This window comes from Cyphomyrmex costatus, unplaced genomic scaffold (assembly GCF_001594065.2).
Source record: "Cyphomyrmex costatus isolate MS0001 unplaced genomic scaffold, Ccosl1.0 scaffold296, whole genome shotgun sequence".
Lineage (NCBI taxonomy): Eukaryota > Metazoa > Arthropoda > Insecta > Hymenoptera > Formicidae > Cyphomyrmex > Cyphomyrmex costatus.
In genome coordinates, this window is record NW_017277082.1 from 106165 (window position 1) to 129727 (window position 23563).

The 23563-nt window shown below is 29.4% G+C and overlaps 3 protein-coding genes across 3 annotated transcripts; 2 read left to right on the forward strand and 1 right to left on the reverse strand.

Annotated features, from left to right (window-relative positions):
- The first annotated feature begins 950 nt into the window (after nt 1-950).
- On the forward strand, nt 951-15789 carry LOC108775285 (uncharacterized). The gene is made up of 7 exons (XM_018541598.1): nt 951-1134; nt 12622-12698; nt 13338-13538; nt 14001-14209; nt 14460-14597; nt 14739-14838; nt 15651-15789. Exons 1-7 carry the CDS (start codon nt 1112-1114, stop codon nt 15740-15742), a joined length of 840 nt encoding a protein of 279 aa, XP_018397100.1. The 5' UTR covers nt 951-1111; the 3' UTR covers nt 15743-15789.
- Nucleotides 15790-16852: 1063 nt separating this feature from the next.
- Nucleotides 16853-19377, reverse strand: rdgBbeta (cytoplasmic phosphatidylinositol transfer protein 1). Its single transcript, XM_018541597.1, has 8 exons — nt 19190-19377; nt 18884-19032; nt 18580-18668; nt 18110-18117; nt 17967-18038; nt 17763-17861; nt 17522-17677; nt 16853-17265 (listed from the first exon to the last, which is right to left on the reverse strand). Exons 1-8 carry the CDS (start codon nt 19238-19240, stop codon nt 17032-17034), a joined length of 858 nt encoding a protein of 285 aa, XP_018397099.1. The 5' UTR covers nt 19241-19377; the 3' UTR covers nt 16853-17031.
- Nucleotides 19378-19567: 190 nt separating this feature from the next.
- Der-2 (Derlin 2) lies at nt 19568-22615 on the forward strand. The gene is made up of 6 exons (XM_018541629.1): nt 19568-19931; nt 20273-20338; nt 20697-20864; nt 21155-21277; nt 21412-21575; nt 22222-22615. The coding sequence occupies exons 1-6, from the start codon at nt 19833-19835 to the stop codon at nt 22322-22324; spliced, it is 723 nt and encodes a 240-aa protein (XP_018397131.1). The 5' UTR covers nt 19568-19832; the 3' UTR covers nt 22325-22615.
- The last annotated feature ends 948 nt before the right edge of the window (nt 22616-23563 follow it).

A 23563-nucleotide genomic window follows, 5' to 3' on the forward strand; every position in this document is an offset into this window, starting at 1 on the left:
ATTTAAATTAAATTAAAATTATTTTGTTTCTACAGAAATTTATTGAAGACGAAATGAATGTTTTTTAATATTTCCAGCTATATTTATTTTAATAATTATATCATTAAACATTTCACAGTTGGAGGCTATACTGATACTGATTTGAGCAGTAAAAATCTTTTTTTGCGGAACATTTTTTGTCTGGAATATATTCCGTATTTAACCATGGAAATCTTAATAAGATGGTTGCTTATGTCTTGGATATTTTAAGCATGTATTTAAAATTTTTTTTACTAGAATTTATAATTAATTACAACTAATTTTTTACAGTTAATTTGGATGTTGTTTGCGAACCTGTAACAATTAAGTTTTCTTTCGTGTGCCATCGTTATAGTCCAACAACAAACAAATGATGTTTCCAGCAATTGGGAACGATCAATTTAGAAGAAATAGTGAATAATGTCATTCATAAGTTTCAAAAATTTCGATAGTGATGTCAATAAAATAAAATTTAATATGTTAAATATGTTAAATTCAATTATAAGAATATTAGTTTTTATGTATTTATATTTGTCTTTATATTATATATAATATTTATTCAGTTTCTGTACAAATCTTAATAAATTAGGATGGTAATAAATTAGGTAATAAATTAGGATATTAAAAGAAAGACAAAATTATGATGGATAGATTTATAAAATTGGTCGCATTTAACAAAATATATTATTTTACAATTGCTAATTTACAGTTGTCTTTCTGGAACAAGACTATTTATCTAGATCTAAAAGTATAATCCCGTGAAAAAACTTTCAATTGCGGTTTTAAAAATAATATAATTAAAGAAAAATGTCCTGCTAAACGCGACCGATTGTTTTTATAAATAATATATTGAATTCAACTATATTATATGTATAACATTTTTTATTTTACAGAATAAATTCTAATAACAACGTGAATTTGTCTGGGAAAATATCAATTAAAACGGTGCGTAAAATTATCCTCAACCTCGATGCCGATAATTCTGAAAATTTTGAAGAATACAATTCGGAAACAAATCGCATGTATAAATATGTATCATGGTGAAAGGGAATTAAGCAGAAAGAAAAATATATAATACAGCAAAACCAGAAAAATGGGAGTGCAGAATTCAAAACGGTGAGTGCCCAAAATTATATACATAATTTGTGGTTTTAAAAATATTTTATTTTGACACAGAAAATATATTTGTTTAAACTAACAATATTTTTAATATATAAAAGAATTAAAAAATTGTAGAAAAATTAGAAAATAATTAGATAATTAAAAGCAATATTTTAACAACATTTACATTCAATAAATAATAAAAGTAATTTTGAGATAAAGAGTACATACAATTTTTATATTCGCACTCTATAAGCAATAGTTTTACGCTTGTTATTTATAAAAATAAATAAGGACAAATAATGCTTATGAGCTCTATAACCGCAAAATGGAGTGCACCCCAAATTTGCCATAATACTAAATTAATTACATATTATTTAGATATATTTATGACATTAAAAATTCGACTTGTACTGTTTTTCTCTTTTTATTTTATTGTAACTACGTTGGGTTCAGGAATTACTTCCTTGATGACGCTTCCCTTGTTGGTCTGCGTAATTTCTTTCTGCTCGTGATTTGATTGAATATCAGTCGAAAACGCTCTTGGTTGCGCTTCGTTATTCGGTCGAGACGATGAGTCAGAGTGTTGAGATTCGCGAGGATTATAAAATGGTCCTCCTGCATTTACAGTCACTGCTGGTACATTATTTGATGAAGCTAAAGAGTCGTAGTTTATTGGATAAGAAGTTCCATAGGTTTCATAGCTTCCATAAGAACTTGGGTAGATATAAGAATTTGGACTAGGATACGAAGGGTACGAAGGATAGTTCTGAGGTTGATAAGGGGTATTGTCGGTTCCATATGCAATAGGGAATTGTACGTTAAGGTTTACAGGGAGATAATGTTTATGATGCGTCCTTTCCTCCTGTAACAATAATTCAATATTTATTATTTGTAAAAATTACAGGTAATGTATTTTGCATTTATATTCTTTTTAGAATTAATTGTTTTAAGGATCATTGGTATATACACTTTTTTAAGTATCATTTCTAACTTAAATATATGTGCAATTGATATTGATCTCTTCCTACACGAATTTGCTATACATTTACGATAATTTATAATTTTCAGCAATTGTTCGAACAACTAATATTTCTGCTCGTACGCATCAAAAGATTCCAACTGCAGCGCTTTGCTTTAGAAAAATGTTATTATGTATATCAGTTATTATAAAATTGGATGTTAGAGGATTGAAAGAAGGAGAATACTATTGAAAAGGTTTTTATGAATAATTGTTTTTTTTATTTTGTGAACAAATAATACATGAGAATGTTTCCATTGAAGGTACGTTTGTTCTATACAAAGTTTTAAATATTTAATTTTTTTAAAGATGGTTGGTCCAATTCCTTTTTGAACGAAGTCTTCGAGGAAATAAAGGATTAAACCAGCGCGCGAAATCAAATATTATGTAGCTTTTCTTATACAAACTCTCTGTCGAACTTTTTTTTAAAGATCTTTTACAAAGTTTCATAGGAATTTTTTAAAAAGCAATGGAATTGCACGCACACACATGGGAATCTTTTAATGTCGCATTTTTTAATCGCATTTCAAGAATATCGCACTATTGAGATATCGTTCGTATTAATGTGGGACCGTATGATAATTACTACTTAAGTCAGCTATAGTTGGTACTTACTGCCTTTCTAACTCCTTTTGAATCAAGGATCATGGATTGGTCCAACATGATGTTAGAAGTGCTAGGATCGTATTCCGTGGAGATCATCGAGGATCTATGAGGTATAGAGTTAAAAGATACGGTATCTAGGGAATCAATAGTTGCGCCATCAGGGTTTGCCATGCGAGGATCCTTGATTTTATAGGGTGTTATCTCAACAATGCGGTTCTCTGGTCGGCAGTTGCACTCGTATGGACCTACCTCACAATCAGTTCTTTGTTCAAATGGCGAAAAGATCTAAATCAGCAAGAAATAAAATAATATTTTATTTAGTATGGAAATACTTTGGCTTGTATTCTGTAACTCGTTATAACAATAATGATATCGTTACATTGTCGTCGCATAAATGATGAATGATAATGTCGTTACTATTATAACGAGTTACAATTAAATGTCGGTTTTCATGTATTTAGAACATGATCTATTGAAAAACAATTACAGATTCAGAAAACCAAAAGTACAAGGACTTGCGGTAAGCTCAATTTATAGCTTTAACAGAAACTAAAAAAACAGTAATTTTAGAACTTAATAATGTTTCCTACTTACAGGGTAAGCGAAGGCATCATCTGATGGAAACTTAGGAACAGGTATTTGTTTGTTGCATTTTTTGCAAACTGTGGGCACCTGAACAATCGATTGCTGCAAAATAAGTGGCAATTATTGAATTATGATAAAGAAATAAATCATAATAATATAATATTTTAATTTTTGTTTCCTTTCTTTTAATAGATTTTAATGGTATAAATATTATAGTCAATTTAATTCAGTTGGAAAATTGATTAGATTAATTAATAAATAAGTAGTAAAATTAATTAGATTAATCACTAAATAGGTTTTAAATTTAACTAATTAAATTTGAATGTTAAAATTGAAGGTACATGACGAGCTTTTTCAATTTTTACAATTTATCAAATTGACAATTTTTTTTACCTGTGGTTTAAATATTGGCTTGCACGGTTTAACTTCATGAATAGGTGGTTGCTGTGTCGGATGAATGACGTGGATGGTGTGAATTTGTGGCTGTGTCGGCTGTACGATTGGTTTGTCACAAGGTACGGAAATTGCAGGAGTTGGCGGTGATTTTATTGGAACACAGGTTGGCACTGGTGGTGGTATGAGATGAGGCTGAATCGGTCGTTGCTGTTGCTGGATCACAATCGGCTGTTTAGGATACTCAATAATTGTAGGTGCTGGTGCTGGTACTGGTACTGGTGCTGGTATCGATATAGGTTGCACTATAACTACTGGTTTAGATGTCTCTTGTTGAACAATCCCTTGGGGCCTTATCTCCTTGCATGGCACCTTTTCTGTCTTTCCAGAGCGAACTTCTACGCAGAAGGTCGTTGCCGATTTCTTCGCTCTATCTTTTTCCGCACCAGTACCCTCTAGTTCTATGTTGCTCTTGGTGAGCATCGTTTCTGCCTCGTTAATTGATTTCTCAGTTGCCTGAGATGAAGGTGCAGCCTGACAGGCGACGAGCGCCAGCAGGAATAACGCGCAGCAACTCTTCAGATACATTGTTCGTAGATCGAATTCAAAAGCGAACTGATGAAACAGGATTAGCGCGCCTGTTTTTTAAAGAAATCCGCGATTATGCTGCGTTCGGAAATATCACTCGAGTACCCCCGTGTATCGTCTTATCCTTGTTATTCATTCAATGTCAAACAAGGATAAGACGATACACGGGGGTACTCGAGTGATATTTCCGAACGCAGCATTAGTCGCAAAATTGGAGTTGACGACGAAACGACTCACGTTGCTTGCGAAATTGTATTGCGAGCGATTCGATGCATCGGTAAATTTTTATGCGTGATTAAGCAATATATGCGTCCTCGGTCTCATGCATCCTCGAGTCATGATATCATTGATCGACTATGGGCAAAATTTTCTGCAAATTAATGTATGCTTTTATATATTAATTACGTAAATTTTTATGCATGTATTATTTTGTATCCGTGAGTTTATCTAAAGAAAACTATACTTGAGTTAAAAGAATCTATTTGAAATTCAACAAGAAGAATGGATATGAATATTTCACACATATAGACACTCTTTTTGACGACGACGTATACTACGTAATTACAAGTAATTACGAATACTTTAAATAAATTGATAATGCTTATTTCGAATATTTCTTTCAATGTTCTTTATATATTAATATATTTCTTTTTTTTAAATCATCAATAAAATAAAATTTAAATTAAAAAATTAATTAATTGAATGTTATTATTAGAGTAATAAAATTTATAAAGAAAAGGAGAGAGAGAGAGAGAGAGAGAGAGAGAGAGAGAGAGAGAGAGAGAGAGAGAGAGAGAGAAAAATAAATGTAAATTGTTAAAGTAATATATATACTACAAACAAAAATATAATAACATAATTATTATTATTTGTTACAATATTTTTTACTTAGTATAGTTTCATCAGTCTCAGTAGCTGCATAATAGAATTATAATGTTTAGTCTTTCAATACGGTATTACAATATAATAAGTTTTCGCTATCATGATTTTTTTATTTTACTTTATGTCTTACTTCTCTTTTGCGCTCAATATACACTGTAAACTAATGAATCAATTTTGTGTAAATAGTTTTGTTCGTTTGGTGAGTTAAAGAATTTTCATATAAGATCTTACTGCTACCTACAGTTGTTTTGTTCAAATTTATGATTAAATTACAGATACATTGTTCTATTATTAGATCTTTCCATCGTTTATTATCAATGTTATTTAATTTTGTGATTTGACTGGCATGTATGGACGGAGAGATTCAATAATTTTTTGGATGTCTGAAGAGGACTCAATCCTTGGAGCCGAAACTAGTTACGTTTTTACAAATTTACGTTTTTATCATTATTATAACATCACAAGCGGCTAAGTACTTCTATTTTATTTATTGTATTTCAATTATTTCTATGTATATACACAGTTAAATTTATTTAAATATTATAATCGCTTTATTTTATTTACTATCTGACTCTTATTGTCTTTTCTTCGTTTGATTATTATTTTTATATAAAGAGTTTTTTATTTTTCATTTTATTTTTCATTTTATAATAATATAAATTATCATAAATTAGATAATAGTAAGGTGTCAAGTATGATCGACACTCGACGCCGGATTTTGATGCTTAATAATACTTCTGTATAAATTTTAAACACACATCTTTTAGTTATATAAACTGCACGTTGATTATTGTCAAATTTGAAACATAATCACAAATTGAAATCAAAATAGCATCTAATATCATAAAAGTTAAGTTAGTTATTAATTTAATATAACGGGCGCGCAGTTTATGTATAACTACGAAGAATATCTATAGAAATATTATTAAACTTATTAAGATCCAGGCTTGATCGTATTTTGTACTTAGTTAAATAAAATAATAAATAAATTTTTATTTATCAGTTAATTTTTTTGTGTTGTAAACGTACTTTAAACGAAAAGATGCTCATTACAGTAAATACGGAAGCGTTGTTGTAAAATTGGCTAATTTGCTGCATATTATTAAACATTTATAATTGTGTCGATTTAGTTGCATTTTTATTTATGTCGCAACTTATGTCACCACTCACATTTTTTTACATATTTCTTTTTGCTTATACATCAAATTCCGCAGACGGAATCCAATTTCATATGTACGAAATTTAGAGCACTTGCTTGCATGACAAAAATGTCAATGTAGAATTTTTTATCTACTTTATGTTATAAAATATAATCTTTTAATTAATTTATTTACTTAATTTTTTGTTACTTTATAATAGAGGAAAAAAATTCATATTGGAAAAAAGAAGCTACTTAAAACTGTACAGTGATATGCATCAAAATCAATGTTAAAAATAAATAGATATAACGTAGCTCTATTATAATATTGTAGAAAAAATGAAATATCTATTTTATGTCTTTGCGATGATTAATTATATGTTGCAAATATTTTAACTGATATTAATTTTTTGTATCATACTTTTAACTTATAGTCGACGAAATTATTCATGCATGGAACAAAATTATAAAATAAAGTAAAGAAGCATACAAATAATTCTTTTTCATAGTCCGTTTATTTTAGAATAATATTACAGAAAAATTTATACAGAAAAATCCGGAATTTGTATTACAGAAAACTTTCTTTTCAAATGGAACATGTACAGAAAATGAGAAGAAATGTTAACATTAATAAATGTTTATTATTTATTACACATAAAATAAATATCTTATTATCTACATTACTAATTAAATGAAACTTAATAACTTAACAATAAATAACAAATTTATATTTATTTTTAAATGATATTTTCTTCTTATTAGGTATAAGTTTAATGTATATTCCAGATCTAGAATTATACCTTTAATTTATTTATCCTAAAATTTTTTATCAATTTTGGAATAAATGTTTTTTTTTTAAATATTATATTTAGTGGTAATAGTATTAATTTTTTTAATATTAAATATTGTTTGACTTAATTATATCTTTATGTATTTTTAAAACTGTTTTTTTCAATTACTTGGAAGTTAAAAATTAATAATAAATTTCGCTCGTTTTTTGCAATGCAAACTAAATAATTAAACGGTCTAAAACAGCTAAATGGATTTAATAATATCTAATAATTATTGTTCTTAAATTTTACAATATAAAAAACTAAACAAAAAAGACTAACAAAAAAATATACATTTTGGAACTCACAGGTCCTTTTTCAGCGATTTTTACAGATATTTGCGTCGTTGGATTGATAATATTCTTATAATGTGTGAGAAAGCGTTATAGACATGCTAATATATCATTCATAGTTCGGATTGATTTTCCTGTTCTCAATGCGAGTGTACTGTGAAGGCATGTGAGACAGAATCATCATTACAAGTTCGATCAAGTTGAACCTTAGATGTTACAAACATCTTCATTGTAACATTTATAACATCGATATCATTATTGTTGTTAACGAGTTACAGAATACAAGCCAAAGTATTTCCATACTAAATAAAATATTAATTTATTTCTTGCTGTTTCCAGTGTTGTGCAAGGTACTCTATTTTCAATTCCTAGGTACAGGTACAGGTACTTTAGAAAAAATGTACCGAGGTACAGGCAGGTACTAACAAAATAATATACCTAGGTACAGGTACAGGTATTTTAAATGTACCTTAAAAGTATGTCTTATAAGTATTTTTATTTTTAATTTGACGACAAAATGCAATTTCGACTGTTTGTTAAAATGATCTATATATTTCATGTATCTGCACGTAATATAATATTTAATTATTAAGTTATTATACATATATCTTATGTATACATACATAAATATTCTTTGCAAGTTTAATTTATAAAACCATTTTAGTTTTATCAGAATTGACATATATATGATACATGAATGTAACAAAATACACATTTACTTATTGTAAAAATGTGACCTTTAGGATCCTGCTATTATTAAAATGTTACTTATTAACACAGTATCTGAATGTGTAAATAAATTTATTAGAATGATAACATTTAAAAAATCATAAACATTTAGACTTTTATTCTAATTTAGATCATTCTAATAAATTTACACACTCGGATCTTGTATGATAAGTTTTCAGTTAAGCAATTGTGGATTTGAAAAATAACTAAAGTGTACCTAAATATAAGTACCGGTACACAAGAAATTATACCTAAATATAGGTATAGGTACCAGAAAAAAAAGTACTCGGTACAGTTCCTAGGTACTTGTACCTAGGTGTACTGCACAACATTGGCTGTTTTATCAGTTCGATTTGGCTTCGATTTACGAACAATGTATCTGAAGAGTTGCTGCGCGTTATTCCTGCTGGCGCTCGTCGCCTGTCAGACTGCACCTTCACCTCAGGTAATTGAGAAATCAATTAACGAGACAAAAACGATGCTCACCAAGAGCAACATAGAACTAGAGGGTACTGGTGCGGAAAAAGATAGAGCGAAGAAATCGGCAACGACCTTTTGCGTAGAAGTTCGCTTGGGAAAGACAGAAAAGATGCCCTGCAAGCAGGAGATAAGGCCACAAGGGATTGTTCAACAAGAGACATCCAAACCAGTAGTTATATAGTGCAACCTATATCGATACCAGCACCAGTACCACTACCTATAAATTGAGCTTACCGCAAGTCCTCGTTTAGTTTTCTGAATCTGTAATTGTTTTTCAATAGATGCATCATGTTCTAAATACATAAAAACTGATTTTGTAACTCGTTATAATAGTAACGACATTATCGTTCACCATCTGTGCGACGACAATGTAACGATATCATTATTGTTGTTAACGAGTTACAGAATACACGCCAAAGTATTTCAAAGTATTAAGAACAATAATTATTATTATTAAATCCATTTAGCTCGATTTAGATCATTTATTTAATTAAAAATTATTACTTCGTCGACGTTTTTATTAAGCGAAAGTCAATCCCTAAAAAATTCTTAAATGAAAAATAACTCAATTCTGTGACATCTAAGTATATCTGTATGGAATACCTCAACTCGATTTATTATCGCTAAAAAAATTCAACGGAAAGATTTACGTTAGTGTCGATTTGGTTGTTTCTATTGGAGGGTTTTCGATATCGTCGAATAGATCAGGATCGAGGTCTGACAAAACTTCGGTCTTGTTTTTTACATTATTTCGTTTGTTCGTAATATTATTGTCGTATTTCTCTACATTGAAAGTATCCTTAGGAAGTATATGATCTTTTATGCGCATTATATTGTCTCCAACAACATCCTTATCTTCGAAGAATTTGTGATTCATTTCTTTTACAGGATTTGCATGTATACTATTTTTAATTTTCGACAATTCCTGCGTTTCAAATTTGGTAGGATACCTTTTATCATTTACAATATTTAAGTAGCGGGGAAGTATATAAGCATTGTAGGCATTAATCACAGGTGTGTGAGCAGTTTCTTCAATACTAGTATATGGTTTATCTTGAAAGATAAAATCCTCGTTTTGCTCGTCCTGGAAGTATTTATCATTTTCTTCAGAATATAATCCCAATTGTCCCGTCTTTTGTGAGTTATCATTTTCACGTATAAATTTTAAATCATCGAATTCTTCACTCTCTATCCCTTCCCAAGTATTCTGAGGAAATATATGAGGATTAATATTATTTCGTCCAGTTTTGATGGTATTCTGATCAGTTTCATCTTCAAAATATTTTTTCATATCATTGTCATCTATAAAATATTCAGTTTCGTCTTTAAAAGATTCTTTCATATTTTTATCTTCCTCGTTTTCGAAAGGTTTGGTATTTGCTTTCATCAGAGAATCGAACAATTCTTCATCCTTTCTTGATTTCCATATATTTATATTCTGAGAAACCTTAGAATTGTGAGAATTAGAATTGATTTGTTCATTGTCGTCTTTGGCCCTAATTTCTTGCTTACTTGCAGGATATAGTTCTAAGAAATTGTTCTTAAATTGTCCTAAATTCAAGGATTGTGAATCCTTAACGATGTCCCAATTATTATAGAATTTTTTTGTTGATTTTGGAATATCTGTATCCTTAATATAAGGATCATGTTTAACTTCTAATGGATCGAACCCTATGGGATTATATCTTTCTGGAGAATACCTAAGCTCGCTGGCAGAATTCGAAGACTTCTCGATTGGATTTTTTTCTTCGTCGAGGATGTCTTCCCGGCGTAGTCGATAAACATTTTCAACTTTAGGAAAGGATTTCTTTGACTGCATGACGTTTGAAGAGGTGTCCCCTGAATATTTCCCTGAAGACTTTGTATCTCTATCGGCGCGATGTACTAGTACTTTTCTTGTAGGATCTTCTTCGCCCTTTTCATAATCTTTCATTCTTTTATAGTCTTCTAACAAGGATTCTGAATATTTATTGCGAGGATTTCTGAAAAACAAATTTTCTTCAAAAATTTGTCTCGATGGGACAACACGAGGATGTCCTCTTATAGATTTATCTTGAGAAAATATTTCTTGTCTGTTTGAGCATTGGGGAGAATTGTTAAGATAATCCTTGACAAATAAATTTTGGCTAACAGGTTTTTGTTGATGATATCTATAGTTTCCAAAAGACATTATATTTTTCTTTTTATTTAATGAAACATCATCGCGTGTATTCTGGGAGATTTCTCCTAGAGAATACGGAGAATTTTGAAGCATTAAGTTTGATTCTTGATGAAGATTCCTGAAACATTGTCGCAAATTTTTTCAACCATTAGATTTATAATAATAAATCTTAAATTTTAAATATAGATACATTTATAATCTTTTTTATAATTAAAATTAAATTCTAAAATTCTGGACTCTTAAGTTTTTTAAATTAGTGGCAAATTCTATAGTTGATAGAATTTTTTTATTATGCTTGAAAGTTTAAAGTTGTCAGGTTTGAGATTGGAAATTCTTAAATTCATCTCTATCTTTTTGATTTAAAGGTTGACAAGAGTGATTTATTTGGAGATCTTTGTTAGAAACAATTAAATTTCTTTATGCTAAAATTATGGCTATAAAATTATTATTATTATTATTTACGGTAAAAAAAATCATGATGTAATTGCGATATTTCTAATTAGGAAAGTTGGCTGAAGGCTCACACAGAACGTTAAAAAAAAAAAGTTAAAAGAAAATTTTATTTTGATATCTCACTCGGTGTGCGCTATAAATGTAGTTATTGAATTACAGATAAATTTATTTATTATAATGTTTTAAGAACTTTGCAAAATTCGGCTTTGTACGTGCCTTAGTAAGTTTTATAAAAAGAGAGAAGGTTGAAAAGATCTTATGATACAATGTTACTTCTAGAAAAAAAAATGTTAGCATGGTCAGAAGATATGTATCTGCACCGTGAGCAAGCCCTACTGAAAGAAAATCATATCATAGGATTACTTAACGAAACCATGTAATTAAGATAAGTAAATCGTGTAACAGATTGTTCCAAAGTACGTGATATTTAAAATTACGTAATTTGAAAAATCATATATATGATATTAAAAATAATTTTATTCATTATGCGATTTTATATTTATTGAATATGAATGATAGAAATAGAAGAAAAAATATATCATCATGTGACTTTTCAAATTACGTTAATTATTTTAAAAAATTATAAATTAATTTGGATTAATTGATTATGTGATTTATTTAATTATATAATATTGTTATGTAACTTTGATACGTCATGTGACGTGATTTTTTTCAGTAGAGAGGAGCACATTATCTTATTTATTATAATATTTTTAAAAGCAAAATTGCAAAATTTGCTCTTAACAGGTTTCGTAACTTTGTAAAATATAAGTCAAAAAAAGTTTGCATGGTAAAATATTATTAATTCTATACTACAATATATGATATAGTGCAGACCTGGTTAACAAACTGATGTTTGTTATTTTAACATCAAAATAATGTCAGCTTATCACATGAAGATATGTTTTTACACCTCAAATAAGGCGTATGTGAGTTGGCTTCTCACTTTTGTCGATCCTTCTAAATTATAATCTTACCTTGGTAATTGGACGGTTAAGGCTTCTGGGCAATCAAAGTTACATGAAGGACAGGATGCTTCTCTAGGAATCCTTCGAAACGATCCGCAAGCTAGGATCACACTCACGGACAAATAAAATAACAAATAGCGACAAGAAATTTGTCTCGACATACTTAAAAGATTCGAATAAGGGAACCATGACGATTTTCTTTATATATAAGCTCTCACGTTAGGGAAGCAGCGAGGACACACGATGATGAAAACAAAAATTTTTTCCGCGTTGCATCAGTCGCTTCCTGTATACATCCGTTAATTTTTACGTGAATTGTTCGCTTATTTCTTTTACAATTTCTTAATATTCACTTCCTTATTCTTTTATTTTCAGGCGAGATAGAGGTGACGATATAATATCGCAGAAATCTTTGGATGTAGTGAAAATACTTATACATTTTTTAAAAGAACGTAAGTCTATTTCATGTATATTACAAATGTATGTACATATTTCTTGTTATAAGTGCAGGAAAATTTCTGACTTTTTCACATCTCACAAAAAATTAAAAAAAGGCCTTTAAAACATTTTGAAAAAATTTACACGAATCGCAGACATTATAACAAAAGCGTTTTCTCTTTTATTTTCTTGTAAACTATTAAGTTTTTCAATGTTAAAACATTTTGTAAAAATGAGCTTTTAAAGAAGAAATAATATTTGACGTTATTTTAAAAAATCATCATATTATTTTTTTAAAAGATTATTTTAGGCTTTGAAACTTTCTAATATAATAGAAAGCCTAGTTTAAAATACATATTTGTTAACTTTTGCTCAATAATGTTGCATCAAAATATAAGTAAAATAGAAATACTGAAAAAATATCAATTTTTAATTTTATGTGATTTGGTAATAATGAAATCATAAAAACAAAATAAAAAAACAAATTTTTATCTCTATCTCTTTTCTTTATAAACATTTTTTTTTATTTCTGTATAATTTTTTTACACCGAAATACTTATATATTATAATTTACGTACGCGCGCGCGTACATGTATATCGTATGTTCTAATAATATACAATAATTTAAAATAATTTTAATTTCTGCATTGAAGATGCTAGAGTGGAAGGATTATTTCGACGAGCAGGACGTCGCGAAGTTCGACGATATATCCTGAATTCTCTGAAAAAAGGCCATAAACCGCATTTTGAAAATTCAAATAATGCTGCTTTGGAATGCGCGGCAGCTTTACAAATTTTTCTCAGCCACTTAAAGAAACCAATAATGCCACAGCACGTACAAGAATTAATTCTTGGTAAATATTAACAAAGATAAATGTAAGAAGTAAAAGTAATAAATGTATAAGAGAACGACGTTGAATATTTCTCGTAATTATATTAATTTAACTGTCGCTTAAAAATATGCTTAAAATGCAACGTCCTTCGAAAAATGAAATGTTTACAAATTCAACGTCAGCAAAACATCAGTTCTGGTGAATTACGATATCGTAATGTTAAATCTAAAATTAAAATTTTTATAAAAATAAATCTTTGATGATTTAAAAAAAAATTTTTGCTCTATTTTATATCTTATAATTTTTAGTATAATAGATTTTCAATTGACATTTCAGTTTTTAATATTCGATCTTACGAGTATATATAATTAAATATAACTTATTAATATTAATTATTATTTATAATATTAAAGATATTTTGAGAACTTTATATATTCTATGTGAATAGTATAAATACGAGCTTTAATACTTATATATGATCAGCTGATAATCCAGGTGTGGAAGCACAAGTTATCGCACAAGATGCTCTAGGACTTATTAGACAAGATGTTGGTGGTCGTCATTGCGAGCTTTTGACTCATGTTTTGGATCTTTTAAGACATTTAACTCTCTCAGGACCTCCCTCTGAATGTTCCGAATTGCGCGGATCACCATTACCTGTTGCGCTTTTACCAGTGTTTTTTAAATTATCCGTAATAATAAATTATTTATAATCCTTCATTGGTATATTGAATCAATTTATTAAAAAAATTGTTTAGCTTTAAAGATCTTGTACAATTCAATTCTGAATTACTCTTTTTAACATTGAGAATTTGACTTATTATTTGATATCACTCTTAATTTTTTTTTAATTGGAAAAAAAACTATTTAAATCCAATCTCATAAAATGCATTATGTTAAAAATGTTTCTTTCAAATAATTTATTTTGGTTCCATTTTATAGCCTGGTGATTTAATAAGATGGAAACAAGTGGCGGCCAGATTTAGCGAATTAATTACGGAAGCTGCAGCACAACTCCGTCGCGATGAACAACATGACATTTATACGGAAACTATAAATTCCATGACGGGTTACACCGATGTAAGAAATCTTCACTAGAAAAACAATTACAAATCCATTAACATTCCTTAATTAACTTAATTTTGAGTCATATTTAATTTAATATTGTAATTGCTCTTGGTGAAAAATAGTCGCGATCATTTGTTACTTATGTATTTTTAGACAGCTTCGACTTCACAAGAGGAAGATGAAGAATTAATTAGATGGCAAGAGTTTTCGTTGTTGTATCCTATCGTTCGACTTAGAGATCATTGTAATATTTGTAAGATATTAATATTTTAATTTCACTAATAGATAAATGTCCATTTTGTCATTTTGCAAAATATTCATCATTATTTTAAGCTATTATTTACTATCAAGGATCCTAATTAGTCACCACAACTATATTGAATCGTGACATAGTTAGAAGCGACACGTCATTTTTATTACGTTTGTAAATAAAAGACAATTTGGATAAAATAAAATAATAAGATTACTTACAAATAATTTAAAAAATTAATGAAATACTCTTATCCCATCTGACAGTCAATTAATAATCATAAAAAGTGCATCATGAAAGTCATGTGCAAGTGAAAATAGGCTACGCAATATTTTATTTGAATAAAAGAACTTCAGATGTCTTTTATCACTTTTTACGATTATTTACTTGATTATCAGGAAGAATAAGAATAATTTTCATAAATCTATTTTCATAAATAATATTTGAAGCAATCCCATCATTTTGCTTTTATTTACAAATAGCAAGTAATAAAAATTAATGTAATTTTCCGCTTCTGACGTCATGATTCAATGTAGATGTAATGATAGTCGGATAATCTAGCGATCATATAGCTTTATCCCTAAAACGGAAATGTAAAAAGTGAAATTTTTTTGTATGTATGTGTATATATGTATATACATATACATGTAGTTATTAATACATATACACATAAAAATGTTCACTTTTTATGTTTTTGTTCTAAAGAAAAAGCTACATGATATCCTTCAAGAGTCTTAATAATAGGAATACTAATGATTTGGTTTACTCTCTCTAATAAAACGTTTATTAACGATTTAACAAAATTTTGCTGACAGGTCACGTTGGCGAAATGGCACGTGTTCTTACTACATCGTTACAACGTCCAATCGTTGGCAGGTTACATCCGGCAATTGCTAATTCTAATTAAAAATTTGTATCAATTGATGTGCGAAATATTTTCAGATTCAAATTACTGTATTTATATATTGTCTTAATTTTGTTTATGTAAATTGATTAAATACCTCAATTATATTTTAATTAAAATATTACGTTCACATGTGTTGCTGGTGAATAGTAACAACTATCGATCTAATTAAAAGTAACTGGATCAATTCTAAATAGAAACTTAAGACTCTTAAAACTTGTAAGAACTTATGATTGATACTGTAATTCTATGCTATGTATAAGATGTACGATTATTTGTAAATATCTACGATTTCTCGTAAATCTTATACCTAGCAAGAAGCTGTCTGTAAAGATATTAGTTGCAAGCGCTTGTAAGTTCTTATAAGTCTTATAAAAATATGTTACAGGCTTTACGATTTTGCTTAAAATTAAGATCCGTAAATAAATTGTATCTATAGTATAAAATGAAGATGTTTATTTAAATAAAGAATTATTTGCAAACACATATTTTCATATTTTTTCTAGTGCTTCTATACATCAAACTGCAAATAAAATGTTTCATACATTATAAATAAATTCACCGTAGAATTTTACACGATAAAATTAATTTATTGCTAACGAGCGCGAGCAAAATGTAAATAAAACGTTTCGCATATGTAAGGTGTGATCAAAGTGTGTGGTTAAGATTTACGATTTAAATTCCAAAATTTAAATAATATATGCCATTTTGTGGAATAATTTAAACAAACTGTTTTTAGGCATTTCTAAAATTTAACTGTATAATTGTATACGGAGTACGATATTTTTAGGTGTATTCTATATGAAAGTACGTAAAAAATCGTTTTACAGCAAGCCTACGTATGGAACGTGTATGAAACTACACCTATGTACACATTCCAAAAAATGCAGTAATCAATTAGACATATTCTTTTAATAAAAATAATATCAAAACCTTTTTTCATTTAAAATTAAAATCATTATTATGATAATTATCTTCTTTTCAGGTTTTTTTTTCACAAAAAAGATACTAGTTACTAAAATTAGACTAATAATAAATTTTTATAAGCTGTATTTACATTTTCTAAAATTATTTTGTATTTTTTTTTAAAGAAAAACTATATAAGTTGTTACTACAAAACCACTGATTAACTAGTATAGAATTTATTTAAAGAATATATCATGACTGATTTGTGCATTCTCTAAGACAGATAAAAGATGGTCATAACTGAGAATGCCACTCCTTCGTATATTAATCGCGGAGCAATAGAAAACTGCTGCAGAGCTCAAAATCAATTGTTGTACTAATTGTGGCTACGACCAAGAAAACCACGATCGTTGTGTTGGCGACTTTGGTGTGGTTGGCATAGATGAGGATGGTGTACCGGTCTGTTTCTCATCAAGTTGATTTTTCAGTCTAACCTTTTCATTTGTTTCGGTTTGCATCTTTTGCTCATATTGTCGTACATCTTCCAGGTTCATATCACACCACTCGTCAATCCAGGCAAATGCCTGTCTATGACCTAGCACTAGAATATCCCTTATACACTGAAATCAAATAGAAAATAAAATAATCAATAAGTCAATAATAAATGTACTTTCAGTGAGAAAGAGATTTTACTTAGTATTATTGTTCTTTGAATATTGCATTCAATCTATATATCAAGAAATGGTTGCAAATTCATATAACCTTGTATCACACTAAATATTAAATATTTTTTGAACAGTCATGGCACTATTTATATAACTATAAAAAATATTACTAAAATGTAAAGTAGGTGATTGGTTAATTAGACAAACTTACTCTATGTATAAAATCTTCTACTCGCGTTTGCATGCCCCAGACTTCGAACGAGGCATGAACCAATTTATACGAGCACATTATGGGTTGCGTTGTGTCCCTCCAACCTTCAACCAGAGGACCACGGCCTGTTCTTTTCGATTGAAAGTATTTTGGGTCCTGTTATGATTAAAGCATCTTGATTAGAATTAAAATTTAATATATTAGGAATTAAACATGGATGAAATTATGGTGGCAAACCTACTTCCTCCTCTTTGTAATGTTTTGCAGTAAGCTCGTCATATGCAATATCTACAAAATCGACTTCTCGATGGATCAATTCCGTGGGTGACAGCCCTAAGCACTACAATTTAATAATGATAATAGAATTATTATTATTCTATTATTAAATAAAAAATAATAGCAAAATGTATATTATGAATGTGATGTAATAATAACAGCTATTTACATTTTCTGTGGAGCCATTGTTATCTTCATACCGTGTGTTTATTGCTATATGGAATTTTGGCATAAAGGAGCACTAAAAGAATATAAATTTATAAATAATATAAAATTTTATATATGGCAATATTCATACTGAATGTTACTCACAGTGTAGTCTGCAATCACCAGAAAGGAAGAAACATGCAAGAAAACAAAAACATTAAAAGAGTTTAATTACTTTCTTTTTTTTCTTTTAGAAAACTACTATTGTAAGATTCGAAAATTATTGTTTTTATCAAAGTCAAAAAGATAGTCAGATTATTTCCAACTTCTAAAGTAATGTATGTAAAATTTGATAAAAAAATAATTACAGTTTACAAAGTTTTATACAAAAGTAAATAAAGGTTATTTCTATAGTAATTTCTTTTTAATGCTGAGTCCAAATTTGCCATTAAAATATTTCCATCAGATCTTGTTTTCAAAATATAAGAAAAGATTTTTTTAAATATATAGTGAAATTTTATTGAAATTACAAAACAAATTAGAAAAAATAATTAACTTTCTTTTGAATAATAAAAATTATTCTAAATTTGTAATCCAATACTGTGATTATATTATGCAAATAAAGCAAAATATACCTGTTATAGTAAAGGGATAATAATTCCATGCTTTTTCTGTCACGTAAAATATTCGTGGTAAGATGGATTGAATCCAATAAGGGAGTTTACTGAAAAGAAAAAAAATGACAGTAAAGTGTTTGTTTCAAGGAACCGTTATGAAGCTCCTATATAAGACATTTTTCAAGTAGAACATATCCTTGTTTGCTAACATAAAACAAGGGTGAAATAATTCACGTGTTACACTTCATCCTTTCTGAAGTGTCTATACCTGTTGTAGTGCTGTGAATATTTCATACGTCATATATTTAAAAACAAGACTTACCTGGACAAATGGATCCTTTTTTCAGTATACTGGCCCTTTCCATGAACAGGATCCTCGCAGACGGTATTTTCAACCACCTCCACTCCTTCGTCGTTATCGGATTGTTCATGACTATGTCTGGCGATCATGTATAGTTGGCCGATGCGATACTATACAAAGAAATTAATTGATCACTACGAAGTAATTCTTATTAAGAATAATCTTTCAACACGCAAAACAAGAAAAAACGTACGATAGACAACGGTAATTATCAAACGAATAGGGTAAATACTTCCGTTTATCGAATAAATAATTAAATAAGGTTACCTCCTCTGTAGTGAGCGGCATGCAAATACGGTACTCCTTTGTAAGGACCATCCTCAGATTATTTCCGATGAAACGTAGCGATTATCCGTTTCACGTGCGTCCTCACTGGAGGAGCGACACAATTCTATATATATGTTCTGTAATAATTCTTGTGATTCTTCACGTCCAAACGTCCAATATTACATAGGATAAACAACCCGCGCGCAACAGCGACTGCGGCGACGAGAAGTTTGGTGGAATTCGTCGTTTCGCGCGGTGATCGATGAGAACAGATCGACAACCCGCTGGCGGAAAAGTCACAGCTCGACAGTTCGTGTGGATTGGCAGCGCGACAGTGTATTTCGCCGATTTCCCCCAGGCGCGCGCTCGCCGCCGACTTGGCACTTGGCCGACTGCCGACGTGCCGACACTGCCGACAGTTTCACGCAGTTTCACGCAGTTTCACGTGTTACGTGGATAAAGATTGTGTGTGTAGACGACGAAGACGAAATCGCGTTTGCGGGCAACGATGTGCAGGTAACATTGCCGCGCGCATCGGTGCGACATGCGATGGTGAAACGAGCAGAACTAGGGAGCGGGGTGTGTGCAGCTGCGAGGTCTCGGTGCGAACGAAGGAACACGGGCGTGAGGTCGCCGACAATCGATGCCAATGGCCTACGAAGCGTTATGGCACGAGTACAAGCAGATGCCTGTGGTGACGCGGGCTTATACCACAGCCTGTGTTATCACGACCCTTGCCGTGGTATTTATCTCGCGTGTTTTTTTTTTCTTTTTACCCCTTTCAACGACTTCGCCGTCGGCCGCTAGTCGCGCAGGTCCAAACTCCAAATCCCTTAAGTACCTTATATTTTCAAATTCTCTCTTTATCTGTTCTCTCGTAAGATTCAATCAAGTCTTACACTTGAACACATTTAATGACTCAGCATTTACCATCTGTCTCTGATGACTGTATAAAAATTACATTATACAGAGAGAAGCTTGATAATCGGGAAATAATTTTAATTTAATGAATATAATAGATTTTATTGAACTTATAAAATATATTTGTTTGTTAGCAATGTATAACTATTTTAAATGTTTCAGCAATTAGACTTGGTATCCCCATTTCAATTGTATTTCAATCCCATTCTTATTGTGGAGCAGTACCAGGTACGAAAATATAGATATGCAAATAGTTATGTAAAGTTGGCTTTATTATATGAAAACCTTGGCAAATAAAAAAACTTAAGACTTGAGAAGTAAAGAAATCAACATGTTGGATTTGTTACTGCTTGTATTATGGTCTTGTGGTTTTTATTGTAATTAGTTAATTCTCTTATTGCTCAAGTTTTATGTCTTAAACTTTTCTATGTGCCATGGTTTTAAGAAAATTTGAAGGTTATTATCATCATTAGAACAAAATTTATAATTAGACTTAACAAAAATAAACTTTTTGTCAAGTTCATTTTTTATCAAGTGTAACAATACAATCATAAGTTTCTTATAGTATTACACTGGATTATTTCAGATATGGCGATTAATAACAACATTTCTCTTCTTTGGAAATGTTGGATTCAATTTATTATTCAATATGATCTTTACATATCGATATTGCCGTATGTTGGAAGAAGGATCCTTCCGCAGAAGAACAGCTGATTTTGTGATGATGTTTATCTTTGGTGGATTATGCATGATTGTATCCTTTACAAAATATTAATCATTATAATTTCAATAATAATTATATTTATGACAACATTCTATTATATTGATTACAATACTAATATATAATATAATATCTTATTAAAAATATCAAAATAGGAAAGGGCACACTTTAATATTTTATTAATTAAATTATATTTCTATCTTGATAATAATTAAAATTAACAGTAGTAAAAAAAATATATAATATAATTATTAGCGTTGCTGTTAAACAAAATGTTCTTTTTTAAGAGAATACGTTTGTCTTTGTTTCTTAACTATTTATAGACTTTTGCATTCTTCGTTAATTTGTTGTTCTTGGGGCATGCATTCACGATAATGTTGGTGTACGTGTGGTCACGACGAAATCCTTTTGTCAGGATGAATTTCTTCGGACTTTTAAACTTCCAAGTAAGTCCAATTTAAAGAAATGTACATATTACAGACATCTTTGTTTTATTAATATTATGTAATTAGGTATTACATAATTATTCTGTTTGTTCAATAAATAGTCATGTTAATTAACTACGACTTTGATTTTTCAGGCTCCGTATTTACCATGGGTGCTATTAGGATTTTCTGTATTGCTTGGTAATACAATATGGGTTGATCTTGTAGGAATGGCGGTAGGGCATACTTACTATTTCGCGGAGGATGTATTTCCCCGGTTAAGAGGTGGTTTCCGAATTCTGAAAACTCCTCAAATACTGTAAGTAAACTTAAAACTAAAATTAAGATTAAAATTATAATGGTAAAAAAAAATCATGATTATATCATATATTAGGGATGATTATTAGAATATTTGGTATTATACTTGTTTGCTGTTCGGTCGGATAGTTGGATGTCATTAGTATTTGGTAATACATTCAGCTGAAATTTTATATTGAAAGTTTGCATCATTTATACATAAATTTATTCTTTTCAACTGAACTTCTTGCACAATTTATTTTTCCTCTTTCTTTTCATGTTGGGAAGATAAAAAAAATATCGTTATTTTTTTCTTTTGAAAGCCTTTTATTTACTGACTTGAGGGAACAAGGATAGCTTTCATCCATTTTTATATTTGTTTTAAAGCGATCTCATTATTTTGTTTTATCCATATTATCTTTATTTGGTTACAAATGATGGGTAATAAAAATTAATGTGTCATTTCTCGCTTCTGATGATTATACACCCAATATAACTATAATATGACTACTCAGGAGCCTTAAGCCAAAATCCGGTAATTTTTATATCCATTCTTCTCTTTATCGTGACATGTCTTAAAGTCATGTCACGATAAAGTGTAGTAGTATAGTAATAGATAAGCGATAGACTATCGATGAAAGAAATAATATAATTTTTCTTTCTTATAGAAAGACTTTGTTTGATGCATATCCTGAGGATCCAGATTATATGCCACCACCTGAAGACCGGCCAGGAGGCTTCAATTGGGGACAGGAAGCCAATGTACAATAATCGAAAAATTTAACATTCTCTTCTTGATGCTGTTTCTTATGTCAAATTGTCCGAGGGCATTGCGAAAACGCATGTTTCTGTCATTGTTCCTTTCGAATTGTGTATGACAAATTTTTAGTGCCCGGGTTTGTATGCAAAGATGTATGAGATACACGTAAAAGATAATATATAATATATAGGGTGTATAAGAGATCGAGCGATTTCATTTCATTAAAGATCTTTCGAAAACCATAATAAAAGCATACGTTGATATTTTTTTAAAGCGAAAATTCGATATCTGATTTTACTTAAATGCACAACAATTTATTTAAATACACTTATTGCGATTAATTATCTTCAATAATAATCGAATTGTTGTTAAGAGAGAAAGTCAACTTCAAATTTTTTAAGGAATTAATAAATATACATACATGTGGCTTCTAGCCCTTTCTTTTATATTTATTAATTTTTTAAACTTTTAAGTGTCAGTATCTGTATATAATTATTGACTTTTCAAGGAATTTTTAAGATATGAGAAAACGCGCGAGTATTTATACACTCTGCATATAGTCGAAAAAGCTACAAAGAAACGCACTTAAATATCAGCAAGTTTTATTGATTTCCCTAAATGCCATTTACACATTCATACGTGTTTTTCGATATTCGTTTCTGTGTACAAAATTCGGATTCCATTAATATTAGCTCTTCGGAAGCCAAGCGTTGTGTTTTTAGTGCAAACAATATGAATTGTTTTATTCAGAATATAAGGCCGCGAACTTTGTTTTTCAGTCATAAATTCTTTATTAAGTTTAAAATGAGTTAAAATTGTAAGATTAGTAATTTTAGTTGTTATTGGATATTTCAGTTTAAGCTATTTATATGATCCTAATGTCATATATGTATAGTAGCTTATTTCATTCTAAACATATACGTAGCGAGTAAGAAGTCTCTTAGTAATAACAAATATTAAAATTTGTCATATTTTGCAGATTTATATCTGCAGAATTCAAAATTCTCTAAATTGATAAGATAAAATTTGTATGTATGCGAATGCAACTGAATTAGCATTCCGAGGGTTAAACCCTCTGTCGCGAGAGATTAAACTTCCGGTTCAGCACGGGAATTATAATTTTTCACTCGCAAATTAATTAAATTTATTGAAAATGTCATTTTTGTAAGATATTTTCGATCAATAGTAATTTTGTGATACACTAACCATGTTTGTTGTTCTTACAAGTATCGATGGAAGAGAAAAAAAAA